This window comes from Lottia gigantea, assembly GCF_000327385.1.
Source record: "Lottia gigantea unplaced genomic scaffold LOTGIsca_268, whole genome shotgun sequence".
NCBI classification, from domain to species: Eukaryota; Metazoa; Mollusca; class Gastropoda; family Lottiidae; genus Lottia; species Lottia gigantea.
The window spans coordinates 6783-19784 of record NW_008708839.1 but is presented as its reverse complement, the minus strand read 5'-3'; the positions used below and the strand labels follow the sequence as shown (position 1 = coordinate 19784).

At 35.0% G+C, this 13002-nt stretch overlaps 2 protein-coding genes across 2 annotated transcripts; both read right to left on the bottom strand.

The window, feature by feature from the left end:
- Positions 1-1750: 1750 nt before the first annotated feature.
- On the bottom strand, positions 1751-2262 carry LOTGIDRAFT_175318 (hypothetical protein; the record flags this gene model as incomplete). The annotated part of the gene is made up of 2 exons (XM_009056175.1): positions 1751-1998; positions 2085-2262. 2 exons carry the CDS (start codon positions 2260-2262, stop codon positions 1751-1753), a joined length of 426 nt encoding a protein of 141 aa, XP_009054423.1.
- Positions 2263-2553: 291 nt separating this feature from the next.
- On the bottom strand, positions 2554-3024 carry LOTGIDRAFT_175317 (hypothetical protein; the record flags this gene model as incomplete). Its single annotated transcript, XM_009056174.1, has 1 exon — positions 2554-3024. The coding sequence occupies one exon, from the start codon at positions 3022-3024 to the stop codon at positions 2554-2556; it is 471 nt and encodes a 156-aa protein (XP_009054422.1).
- Between the last annotated feature and the right edge of the window lie 9978 nt (positions 3025-13002).

Below are 13002 nucleotides of genomic sequence, written 5' to 3'. Positions count from 1 at the left end.
GACGAAACGTAAACAAAGTGAAACACTGTCTTGTAAAAATTCAATTTGAGGTAGGAAAGTAAGGTTTTTTCTCGAGGTAATTATATGTGGAGTAAGCGTGAGAAACCATTTTATTATATAAAGTTATTTTCAGTTCATTTCAAATATATCTTGAAAGGTGGGATGTATTTTTATGCCATTTTATTGAGAGGGTCAAACAGCTGACGTCTGCCATTTTGGGTCCGCCATTAGATATGTCTGAAGAAAACGACAGATAGCTGGAATAAGGATGGTTAATATCAGAAAGTAAGATCGAGATATTGTAGTTTTTTGTTCAAAGATATAGTTGCAAAGCTTTTTACTTTGTGTAAGTACTTTATTTTAGATATATTGTGTAGCTAGTAAACCTCTCATTTTGGCTTTTTTGGGACAAAAAAAAAAGAGTTCATTGAGTGCATGTAGTAATTTATAGGTGGGGTACCGCGAAATTATGATCATAACAAGTCATGTCATATTTTGAGTCCACGTATCCAAGGCCCACATCTCCCATTCAAAAAATATATTTTGTCATTTTTGGCATGTGTAAAAAATGGCTGAGGTTTGGAAGTACCTTAACAGAGATGAAGATGTTCGTTTTTCGCATGCATATGATAAACTTATCAACTTGTAATTATTCATATTCATAAATGTATTCAATTTGATAAAATATTTCAACTTTAACCATAGTGAGTTATTTAAAACAATGTAATTTCTATCAATAAAAGACTCCAATACTAGCAATAGTTGTTTATTGTGACTAACTTTGAACTTGCTAATATATGTTATGTTCCATTTGTAGTATTAGACCCTCCCATTTCCATTTGTGACTGGATAATCACGCCTGCTTAGGCAATTGTCAATTGTTCCCTAGAGGGATATTGTGTATTGAGAAAAAAGTGCGTGTTTTTACGAAAATCTGATGTTCGATTATTAAAGTTTGTGAAGCGAATTTGGACTTTTTATGTAGGAAACCCCAGGCTGAAACCCTTTCACATCACATATATAACGGTTCATCAGATGACGAGTTATGGAAATTAACTTGGACAAGCAATCAGCAGATACATGATGACTTCATGCCGTAGTGTTCCGACAACCCCTGAAGAACTGGATCTGAATATAAAGGTAAATTAGTAATTTCTATTTAACATTCAACTTGGGTTATCAGCAAAGCTATTCAGACTTCTAAATCGTAATAGAAGTAGATTATACCAATTTCTGTGATATTTACTGTAATTTTGTTTTTTTATCTTTTGTAGAAAGGAAATTATATATTACAAACCAGATTAAAAGAATTGCAGCAATTGCTAGCTACTCACAAAAGATATAAAAATTGAAATAATGGCAAGAAATTGAAAGAAATAGCCACCTACCTCTCAATAGTTGAAATAATTATAAAAAGTGAAAGAATTGCAGCAATTGGAAACTACTCAAACCAACGATATAAAAATTGAAATAATTGCAAGAAATAGCTACCTACGTTTCAATTGTTACAGGACATCCCTGCCGAACTGACCTAGTAATTTGGAATTTTGTGGTGAAGGCAGTTAACCAAAACTGAGATGAGTTTTCCCAGAACCGGAACTACCGCATATACACATGAGCATTGGGTTATTAGGAAATATTTCTGAATGTTTGAATTTCTTTCTCATTTTTTATTATTTTATTTTATTCCAAAAATAACTCCTTCTCCTTTATACTTCGAAAGATATATTCCTTCTCCAGTGTGTATATTTTATAAAAATATTCCATTACCCTTATGTTTGACTTTGATTTCTCCTGTGTCAATACTATCTACTAATTTATTTAATCCTTGTTTAACAGTTTTCTTGGTTTCTTCCCCAAATCTTTTTCCAAATTCTTTTATTGTGCCTATCATATCTCCCACTCCTGAACTTTTGGCTTCCTTTTCCATTATTAAATTATGTCTGCGTTCTTCAGCGGCTTTACCATCAGCTGCTTTCTTTGCGTTGGCAGCTTTGACTGCGGCAGATATTCCACCAGTTGCTGCACCCGCCGCAGCAATACCACCAAATATTAAAGGTAGTAGGAAAGATTTAATAATCCACCTTCTTTTGCGTTATCGTCAATTCTTTCTAAGTCTATATCGTCTCTGACTTTACAATATTTGTATTTATCAATAAGTTTTTTAGTTATGCTGATTTTTTTACCATTATAAGTTATTACAGTAGGGGAAGCTGTTTCAATAGCTTCTATTATTTTCATAACTAAAGTTTCTGGTTTCATTTTTAAGGGAGTATTTTTTACTCAATTCTTATCATTCTTCTGTCTGCTATTTTTGCGTCTTCGAGTAGTAAACAATAACAGGTCACATCTCCTTGTGTTTTTCAATATGAATATTTATGTTGACTCCTGTTTTGAAAAGATCTTCTTGGTGAGCTGATAGATCAAAACAGAAGATTGGATGATTAAGTGCAAAATCTACATATTCAAACTGAGGTGGATATCCAAATAATTCAGACATGTTTTTATAGTTTCTATGCAATTCATTATAATCCCTTGTGGTTGGATTAATTGTTAAAGTTGGAGATTCGTTATTTCTAATTTTGCATCTGAACCATTCTCTCCAAAAAATATCTTATCATCGTTGATTTCTCTTTGTAGATGAATTTTATATGGTAACCCTATGGAAACCTTTCTGTGTTCCAACAGACCGAATAAAGGATATAATTTCCAATTTACGTAATTACCCCACCTATTATTCTCAACAATATTATTGTACTGAAGTACTCGTTTTTCGAATCCATGATTAGCTGCTCGTGCTACTCTTTCTATTGTGTTTCGAGCAACAACTCTCACTCTAGCTAAATCGGCATCATTTGCAAGATTTCTTACCGGTTCTTTTAAAACACTTCCATCGCCAACATCGGGTATCCAACCTGAGACTGAATCCAAATCTTTAGGATATAAAACTGTTTTCAACATTGTGTCGAATTCCCCAGGGTGTTTAATTGTTTCTATCGGATTTGAACCAGCTTCCAAAATCATCTCGCTAAATAAAGATGGAAAGAAATTGTTTTCTAAAGTTGTATTAGTTTGTGGAACTTGATTCTGAGTTCCAACTTTAATTTTGAAATCGCATCTGAAATAGGCATCGGAAAGAAGCAACCAATTCGATAGTGAATTTATTTCGAAGGTAATTCTACCACCATCATTCAATTGGGATTTAGAACCAACAGTCGGTGAGATAATAATATAATCCTCTTTTTCTTGTTAAATGAGTAACGAATCGGATCGTATAATCTAAAGACTGGATCTAGTATTTTATTTGTGTACATACTGGATGGTCAATTTGTTAAAAAAAAATTTTTGGTAAACCGGTAAATGGTAAAATGGCATAAGGTAATGTACACATACTACTGACTGTTATACCTCAAGTCAAGTCTGTCTGGTTGACAGATTCAATCGCAAACTGGGATAAGGTGTTCCAGAATGTTTAAGGATGTCTCAAAGCGTTTAAGTCAAGTTTAAATCACACCTCAGTAGGTAAAGACATCAGTACGCCAGTAAACACGTCAAAGAACTGGTCTTCGTCACACGTCAATACGTCAAGTACACACGTCAGACTCGTCAAAGAATCTATATTCCTCACAAATCAGTCCGTCAGTAAAAAAAAGTTAATCAAACTATTTGAACTCTCTTAAAACAACTGCCTTAATTGTTGACAGACTCAATCGCAAAATGGCCTCAGGTGTTCCAGAAAGTGTAAGCATGCTTTAAAACGTTTAGGTCGAGTTTTAAACACACCTCAGTAAGTAAACACATCAGTACGTCAGTAAATACGTTAAAGAACTGGTCTTCGTCACACTCTTAAACTACTACATTTTTGAAAGACACAATGGCAAAGTGGCTTCTGGTGTTCCAGAAAGTGTAAATTTGCCTTAAAAACTTTTAGGTCGAGTTTTAAACACACCTAAGTAGGTAACAACTCAAATCCGTCAGTAAACACGTCAAAGAACTGGTCTTCGTCACACGTCAATACGTCAGACGCGTCAAAGAACGGTTACTCCTCACAAGTCAGTCCGTCAGTAAGGAAAAGTTAATCAAACTATGTGAACTCCCTTAAACTACTAAATTTTTGACAGACACAATCGCAAAGTGGCCTCAGGTGTTCCAGAAAGTGTAAGTATGCCTTAAAACGTTTAGGTCGAATTTTAAACACACCCTAATAGGTACAAACTCCAACCGCGTCAAAGAATTGTTATACCCCACGAGTCAGTCAAGAAAAGTTAATAAAACTATATGATCTCTCCCAACACCACTGCATTAATTGTTGACAGGCTCAATCGCAAAGTGGCCACAGGTGTTCCAGAAAGTGTAAGCATGCCTCAATACGTTTAGGTCGACTTTAAAACACGCCTCAGTAGGTAAAAAAAGAACTGTTATCCCTCACAAGTCAGTCCGTCAGGAAAGAAAAGTTAATCAAACTATATGAACTCTTTTAAAATACTACATTTTGACAGAATCATTAAGCTCGAGATTTAAACACACCTTAGTAGGTACAAACTCTAGTCCGTCAGAAAACACGTCAAAGAACTGGTCTTCGTCACACGTCAATACGTCAATTCACACGTCAGACGCGTTAAAGAATTGAAAACACGCCAGACGCGTCAAAGAACTGTTATAATTCACAAGTCAGTCAAGAAAAGTTACTTAAACTATATGATCTCTCTTAAAACAACTTGTAAATGGGGGAAACCACTACATGCCCACATGCCAATACGTCAGTTCACACGTCAGACGCTTCAATATCTGTTGTGCGTCACAAGTCAGTCCGTCAATAAAGAAAAGTTAATCAACTATGCTGTCTTAAAATACTGTCCCTGGTGTTCCAGAAAGTTTAAGTATGCCTTTATACGTTTAGTTTGAGTATCCATCACACTTCAGTAGTAGACCTAGCCAACAAAATTAAATTTTTAAATCATGTTATATTGTAGCATGATTGACGCATTGGCTTTTTTACCTGTTGATCGTGTGAAAGATGGTAGACTTTCTCGATACCACAGTCTTTAAGGGAGATTCCATAGCAGAAACAAATAAACTGGATATTAAAGTGTATTTCAAAGAAACTGATACTCATCAACTCTTGCACAAGAGCTCCTTTCACCCAAAACATACCTTTTCTGGTATAATTAAGTCACAAGTTTTACGATTTCATCGAATTTGTACAAGATCTTCTGATTTCAACCAAGCCTGTACGATTGTTTTCTCAAAACTGAAAGAGCGTGGGTACTCTAAACGATTTTTACGAAACATAAAAAATTCCACCTTAGCACAGATAGCAGCTAAAAACAGACTTGTATGCCGAAGTACCTCCAGGTTTAAGAAGTGCTCCATGTTTGTCCAGTAGATGCAAAACATGTCCCTTTATATCAGAAACTCATTATTTTGTAAGCAACTCTACGAATAAAAGGTACCCGATCCAGGAACATCTAACATGTGAACATTCGAATGTAATATATTTAATTTCATGCAAGAAATGCCCCAAACAATATGTAGGAGAAACTAAGAATAATTTACGAACTCGCTTTAATGCTCATAGGTCAGACATCAAATTAAAGAAAGACAAGCCTGTTTCTAATCATTTCAACCTCGACGACCATTCAATAGACGATCTCACCCTAATCCCAATTGAGCGTATAGAAATTGACTTGCCCGAAGATGAAACTACCAAATTCCGTCAATCTAGGGAGGCCCATTGGATTGAGACATTGAATACAGCAAGACCTATAGGACTAAATATTCATCATAATGTAGGCATAGCACCCTTTGTTGTCCCGTTTAATACAACCAGCAATCGAGCAAGCAAGATAGTTCATGCCCACTATAAGAGCCTTCAAGAGAAATTCCCCCATGTCTATAAGCAGAAAATGATAGTTGCATATTCAAAAAATAAGAACTTAAATGATAATATTGTTCATAGTAAACTAAAAACAATCAGTACATAACAGATACTATACTTTTCGCCCATCGGGCGAGTTATTTTTTCTAATTTCAGATCAGAATAAGAACAGAAGAAAACCCAATATCAAGACCCTTAATCCTAATTTCTAAATAAAGTGTCTGCTCCACCCTAGGCCTGTACATTTGGGAGAATCAAACCCTCCCTTCCCCGAAATTTAAAAAACCTACAATACGTACCTGACTAAGTCACCATATGAAAATTATGACAAAGAATTGTATTAATTCTGGCAAAAAACATTTTGACTTTGAAATGTATTTTTGTAGTTTACTTGTTAAATGTCGTACTTTGGTAGAAGTTAAAAGAAATTTTGGAAAATGGAGCGGTTATTTTTCTCAGCCGATACATCAATCAAACTGTAATGTCACATTCTGAGAGCCTTATTCACAAAATAAACAAAATGGACACTTCCCTTATTGAAGTGAATGACGGTAGTCTGGAGAAAAATGTACTAGCTGATGATGATGAACCTACAAAGGGTAATTATTTTAACGAAGAGGATGAGATCATTAAATAAAAGTCCTCTGAATTAAAAAATGGGGCGTTTGTATTTTATCGAGAGCAAAAACCCCAACGAAAATGTTATAGGTGTGGGGGATACGGGCACACGCCAATGAGTGCCCCACTCTCGACGACGAATGAAGTTATACAATACAACAACCCGAGGGTCAAACGCAAACCCAACCCCAAATGAGCTAAGTAAAACATCAAAAAGGCCCACCCCAGAGACAGAACCAGTAACTCTGAATGGTATGAGGCCCATAGCACAATCTAGGAAGTCATTCTGGAGGCTCTGTCTAAAACAATTAGGGACCTCAATGACATGCCCTTATCCTCGACCCCAGTAAAAATGACAGACTTGCCACCACCACGCCAATGCTTGAAGAAAGTGGGACGAGTCTAGTTATGTCGGATATGGAAACGTCCAAAACCAGTTCTGACTCCGGTAGCACAGCCACCGGATGTCCGACATCTCCAAAGATCTCTTAGAAAGTTTTGTGCAGTTATACAGTGAAGAGTTAAAGAGAACAGATAAAAGTTATGAAATTGAAAACAACACAGAAAAAAGGCGGGGACAGACTTGCCCAGGGCAAATTGAAGTCAGAAGCTATAAAGGTACTGTAAATCTAAACACTACTAACCAACACCCTTTTATATCTCCTTAACATGACACTCAACTTTATATCACTCAATATCAACAGAAACCTTAAAAACAAATACCACACAATCACTACAGCATTCAATAACTACCACATCATCAACTTACAGGAAACATCAGTGGAAAAAAGATCTCAAATGAAGTTACTTCCCTTTTCACTAACTCCATACAATGTAGGGATTTGACGCCCGAGGCCTTCTTGGAGGGGAGATTCTTACAAACTTACGAAGTTATTAACATTTATGGACCCAACTTACACAAAGAAAAAATAGAATATTACAATAAATTACTAGACCACCTCACTAAAACACTAAATCCAACTCAGAACATTATACTCTCAGGAGATTTCAATTTTATTATAGACAAACTGGACTCTAAAAACCCTGAATCAAACTCTATAAACATTGAAATACATAACAAATTTAAAGATGCAATTAATTACCTAAATATTACATCTTCAGACTGCACCATCCAAAAACTAGATCATACACCTACATTAGAAACAATAGTGGATCAAATGACATCTGATCTGAATCATTAACATCTAAAGTCACAGAAATAAAACATTTGCCAAAGTCCGTCGGCGATCACAAGGCTGTCTGTCTAAAATTAAGTTTAAGTAGGAATAGGAGGGGTAAAGGTTACTGGAAGTTAAATACACAAGTTTTAAAGGATGAAAGCTATAAGTAACATATCACATATTTTATTAATCACTGGAAAGAAAACAAAAAAATTAGAATGTCAACTGGGGAGGTGGGAAAATTTAAAAAAAAATCAATGAGATTTCGATCAAACATGGCATACGGATTCATAGGGCTAAAAAGGAAAAATTAAAGGATTTATACCTACTACTGGAACAAAACAACAGCACGGATCACCCTGAAACAAACAAATACAAAATGAAATACTAAAATTAGAACAGGAATTCAATATAGGCACTCTTATTAGATCTAAACATCCTATCACTGGTAATTACACCATAAATACAGATATTTACAAACAGGCTCTATCATTACTGAAACAAATATTAGAAATAGTCAAAACTTACTACACTACACTCTATACTTCATAAAATATCTCTCAAACTTCTATCAATTCATATCTAGACTCTACATTACTCTCTACTCTAACTCAAGAACAACAACTTTCTCTCTCTTCTCTCATTACCGAGGAGGAGGTCCTTGCTGCTATGATGTCACTTGACAACAACACATCTCCTGGCTTGGACGGTCTCCCTAAGGAGTTCTATCTGGAATTCTGGCCTCAGATTGGCGAGGAATTAACGAAAATTATTAACAATGTCTACTTCAGTCATACACTCACAGAATCTAAAAAAAGACAGCTATTATCACAATCTCCTACAAAAACAAAGGCAACACAAAACATCCAAAAAATTACAGACTAATATCATTACTTTGCACAGGCTATAAAATCATTACCAAGGTCCTCGCCAATCGGCTACCCGAAGTCCTGGATGGACTCATTCTTCCCGTTCAGAGTGGGGCCGGCAGAGGCAAGGCCATTTTAGATAACCTACAGTCCATCAACTGCATTTTGAAGTACATGTATCAAAAACAGATAAAGGGGACACTTGTCGGATTTGACCACGAAAAAGCTTTCGATCGCATTGAGCATAATTATCTACTAACTTGGCACAAAAATTACACTTGCCATCCTATATCATTAATTGGCTTCAAATTTTATACACAGATATTTATAGCTCAGTTTTGGTTAACGGTGCCTTCGCCACAAAATTCCAATATTAAATGTTAACAAATACAAATAATACATTAGTAAGAAAGATGACAACGTTTGATTATATCTATGAATTTCTGTTTTCATCTTCTTGAATGAAATCATGTTCAGTAATATCATTTGTTTGAAAAGATTGACTATTGTGGAAAAAATGGGAACTGATATTGCAAACTGGAGAATGATTATAGGATTGTATCATCATAGAATAGCTTGTAAGAAATTCAAATCGCCAGGACTTAAAATCAGAAATATGTGAGTATGCTTTTATTTGCAAATGTACTATTGTTATTATGTAGCGATGTGGAGTCTAATCCAGGCCCAACAACAAGGCAAAGCCAATTGTCGAGTACGGGCCAACTAATCTATACAGAACCACAACAATCGACAGGCGATATGTCCGACTTGATTATGTTTATTCAATCTTTCAAGAACGAAATATGTGAACTCAGAAATGAAGTGAAAGAAATAAATATTAAAGACGAAGTTGTGAAAATTAAAGAAGAGATAGGTGCGCTTACAGATGAAAATATGTCTATAAGAAATGATATGGATATTGTAGCTAATAAACAAAGGCAAAACAATTTAATATTTTATGGGATCAATGAATTAAACGACGAAAAGCGTCATAACTGTGAGAAGTTAATCAAAGAACTTATTGTTAGTGAAATAGGATTGGAAATCACCGACAGTAGCTCACTACTCCGGATTGACAGGGCCTATCGACTCGGAACGAGACGAAACAATCGAGTAAGACCTCTGTTAGTTCTCTTTAATAGTCTAAAAGATAGGGACACCGTCCTGAGTAAAGCTAAACAACGATTCAAGAGACCGTCGGAAATACATGTCAGTGAAGATTTCACCGAAAATGTACGTAACAAAAGAAAGGAGTTAATACCCCACATAATCAAAGCTATTAATGAAAATAAACTACACTCAAACTTGATACCTTAATCATAGAAAGTATATGTACAACATACGATAAAACTACAAAAAAATTAAAACTAATTAAAGATGCATAGCAACCAGCTAAGACGCAAGACCCCCACCCCCACGAAGTTATTATTAATATAGTGTCCTGGAACTGTCGAAGTTTAAAAATACATTTTAACAATTCAGATCTCCGTAATTAACTAAATTTCTACGATATCGTTGGTATTTGTGAAACTTGGCTTTATAGACCTCCAACTGATATATTTCTCGATGGTTACGAACAATTTACATTTTGTAGGAAATCTCCTCAACACGGTGTTATTGCTGTATTTGTCTCGACTTATCTTAAATCCGCTCGGCGACAAATTCTTCCTCATTACCCGGATGTAGTAATTCTAATGCTACACAAAACCTTCTTCGGTTTAGACAAAAATATAATAACAATATTCATATATATTTCTTCTCAGGAAGGCTCAAAATATTATGAAAACAGATTCGAACACATTGGACACATTAGAAGAAATTCTTCAACAAATCTATGACGAATTCCCCAATAGTAATTTACATATAGCAGGGGAACTTAATTGTAGAACAGGAAAGTTACACGATTAAATACCCGATGACAGTCTGCTACACATACCAACGGAAGATATATACCCATCAGATTCATTCGACGAAACTAGGAATAACCTCGACTCAGAAACCAATAAATTCGGTGTAACCCTAACAACCTTATGTAAAATATTCAATATACATATTTTAAATGGTCGATTCCCTGGAGATCAGGATGGTATGTTAACCTGTCAAACACACAATGGGCTCAGTGTTGTACACTAACAACTCGATTGACCTATTTACACATATCAGTGATTTTTGTGTCTTAAGATATAGATGAATCAGACCATATGCCTATACAGTGTTGTATAAAAGCCTTCTCGTCACATGATATACCTAACGATCACCCCGAACCATTATCAAACCACCAAAAATACATCTGGAACGCTGATCAATGAGACTCGTTTATCAAATATTTATGTGAAACTACTAAAAATTCTAAAAAAGTCAGATCTGATTTAACTAATAAACTAGAGTCTCCGGTTGATTTCTGGAATAATGTAAAATCACTTTTGAATGATAAATGTATGACCGCAAATATAAATGCTGGTGAATGGTTTTCCCACTTTAAGAGTCTTTTAGATCCCAGTGGTAATCCCAATACAGAATCAATTGACCACGATGAACTTTGTGATGTATGTGAACAAAATGAACCCGAACAATTGAAATCCTATATTACATAACATAGAATTACGAAATGTGTCCGTGAAATCTGGTAAAGCGCCAGGAATTTGTGGAATAACATTAGAATTGATCAAGGAATCTAGTCAGTTAATAATACCAGTATTTGGCGATCTCTTTAACCTTATTTTTGATAATGGTGTTTTCCCCACTGAGTGGTGTAAAGCCTTTATTTGCCCCGTGCATAAAAAGGGATCCCGAAAAACTGTCTCAAACTATAGGGGCATCTCCCTCTTATCTGTTATAAGTAAAATATTCACTAAGGTGTTAAATAATAGGTTAACTATATGGTGTGATCAAAATCAACTACTGCACGAATCCTAAGCAGGTTTTAGACATGGCTATTCAACTGCGGATAACATATTTTCATTACAAGGTATTATTAGCAAGTATCTGTCTAAAAAGGGTGGCAGAATATACTGTTTGTTTGTAGATTTTGCTACAGCATTTTATTCAATAACTCACGCTAACCTTTGGAATACTCTGATTAAAGATGGGGTCCATTGCAAATTTATCAAAGTTATTCGAAACATGTATTATAAATCTAAATCATGTGCATTGACACCCTATGGTATAAGCGATTTGTTCGAATGAACCAGGGGTACGAGACAGGGGTGTATGCTGTACATAAATCAGTTTGACGAATTGCAACATGACGACTGCAAGGGTATATATATCAGAAGAATTTCGTAACCTTATGTTTGCAGATGATATTGCAAACTTATCTGATGCAAAGTTTAGGTTGCAACAACAAATCGTCTGGCCCTGCTCAAACGATAATTGAAGATCCTTTGTCGGTTGGTCTCTTTCTTTGTATGGATTCATCATGCTTGTCGACAGGGGGAACACAATATTTACGTTCAGTATTACTTTTCAAATTCATCAATACTGGAATTGGGTAGAAACCCACCCAGTTTTGTAACAGATACCACACTTTAAACACCATCCGGGAGGAGATTAGATTTCATTTTTGCTTTAAGTCAAGTCTATTTAATTCAGCCATCTAATTAATCCTTTATTAAATAGTGAAAGGTATGTGTGTCTCTTTTTATTATGGTTAACTGTCAAGGGTTTTACCAATTTTAGCAAGAATGGGTGTAAAAGGGATATTTAAACTTGTAATTTAGTACCGTATATTAAGTATAAGCCCATGTAAACGCCATAAACTACGTTCGTGTGTGTTACTTCTATGCAAGAAGCATTCCTAGTTTCGTATGGATCCCGAAAATCACTGGATTCATTATGAATACTTACATGGTTAAAATTTCATCTCCCATTTTTTCTCTCTGGTCAATCTTCCAAAACCACCATAACAATCTGCCAATTTTTGATCCTCTACTTTGAGGATAGCGTCGTCGCCACAAATTGGTCTAAAAAAGAAGTAACATTTAATAAACTGAATGACAATTCTGTTAATACAAATTCTAGACCAAGGTAACACCATAATCTTGCTTATCTAATCTTTGGTTATCATTAGCAATTAAGAATATTTAAAGAGCTGCCAGTGGCCACAATATGCGCTCTGATTTTCTGTGCATTAGATTTTTCAGATATACGATGTAAGAGCCTGCTAATGCTGGCGGTATATGCACTGTTGTTCAATACGGTTGTATTTACCCAGAATACCTTGAAGATTCGATTGCTTAAAGATGAGTTTCCTCATTTTTTTTAGTGTCAAATTAAGCAAACTATTTGATTAATTGGTATTTCTAATGAATCATCATGTTTTCTTAATCATATCATTATTTACTGCAATTTAAACCAATCATAAAACATGTACATGTATGTACAGTCTGGATAAACAAAAAAAGACTTTGACCTTTCTTGATCGGTCACTAATTGGAATTCTGCTGGTAATTTCTTC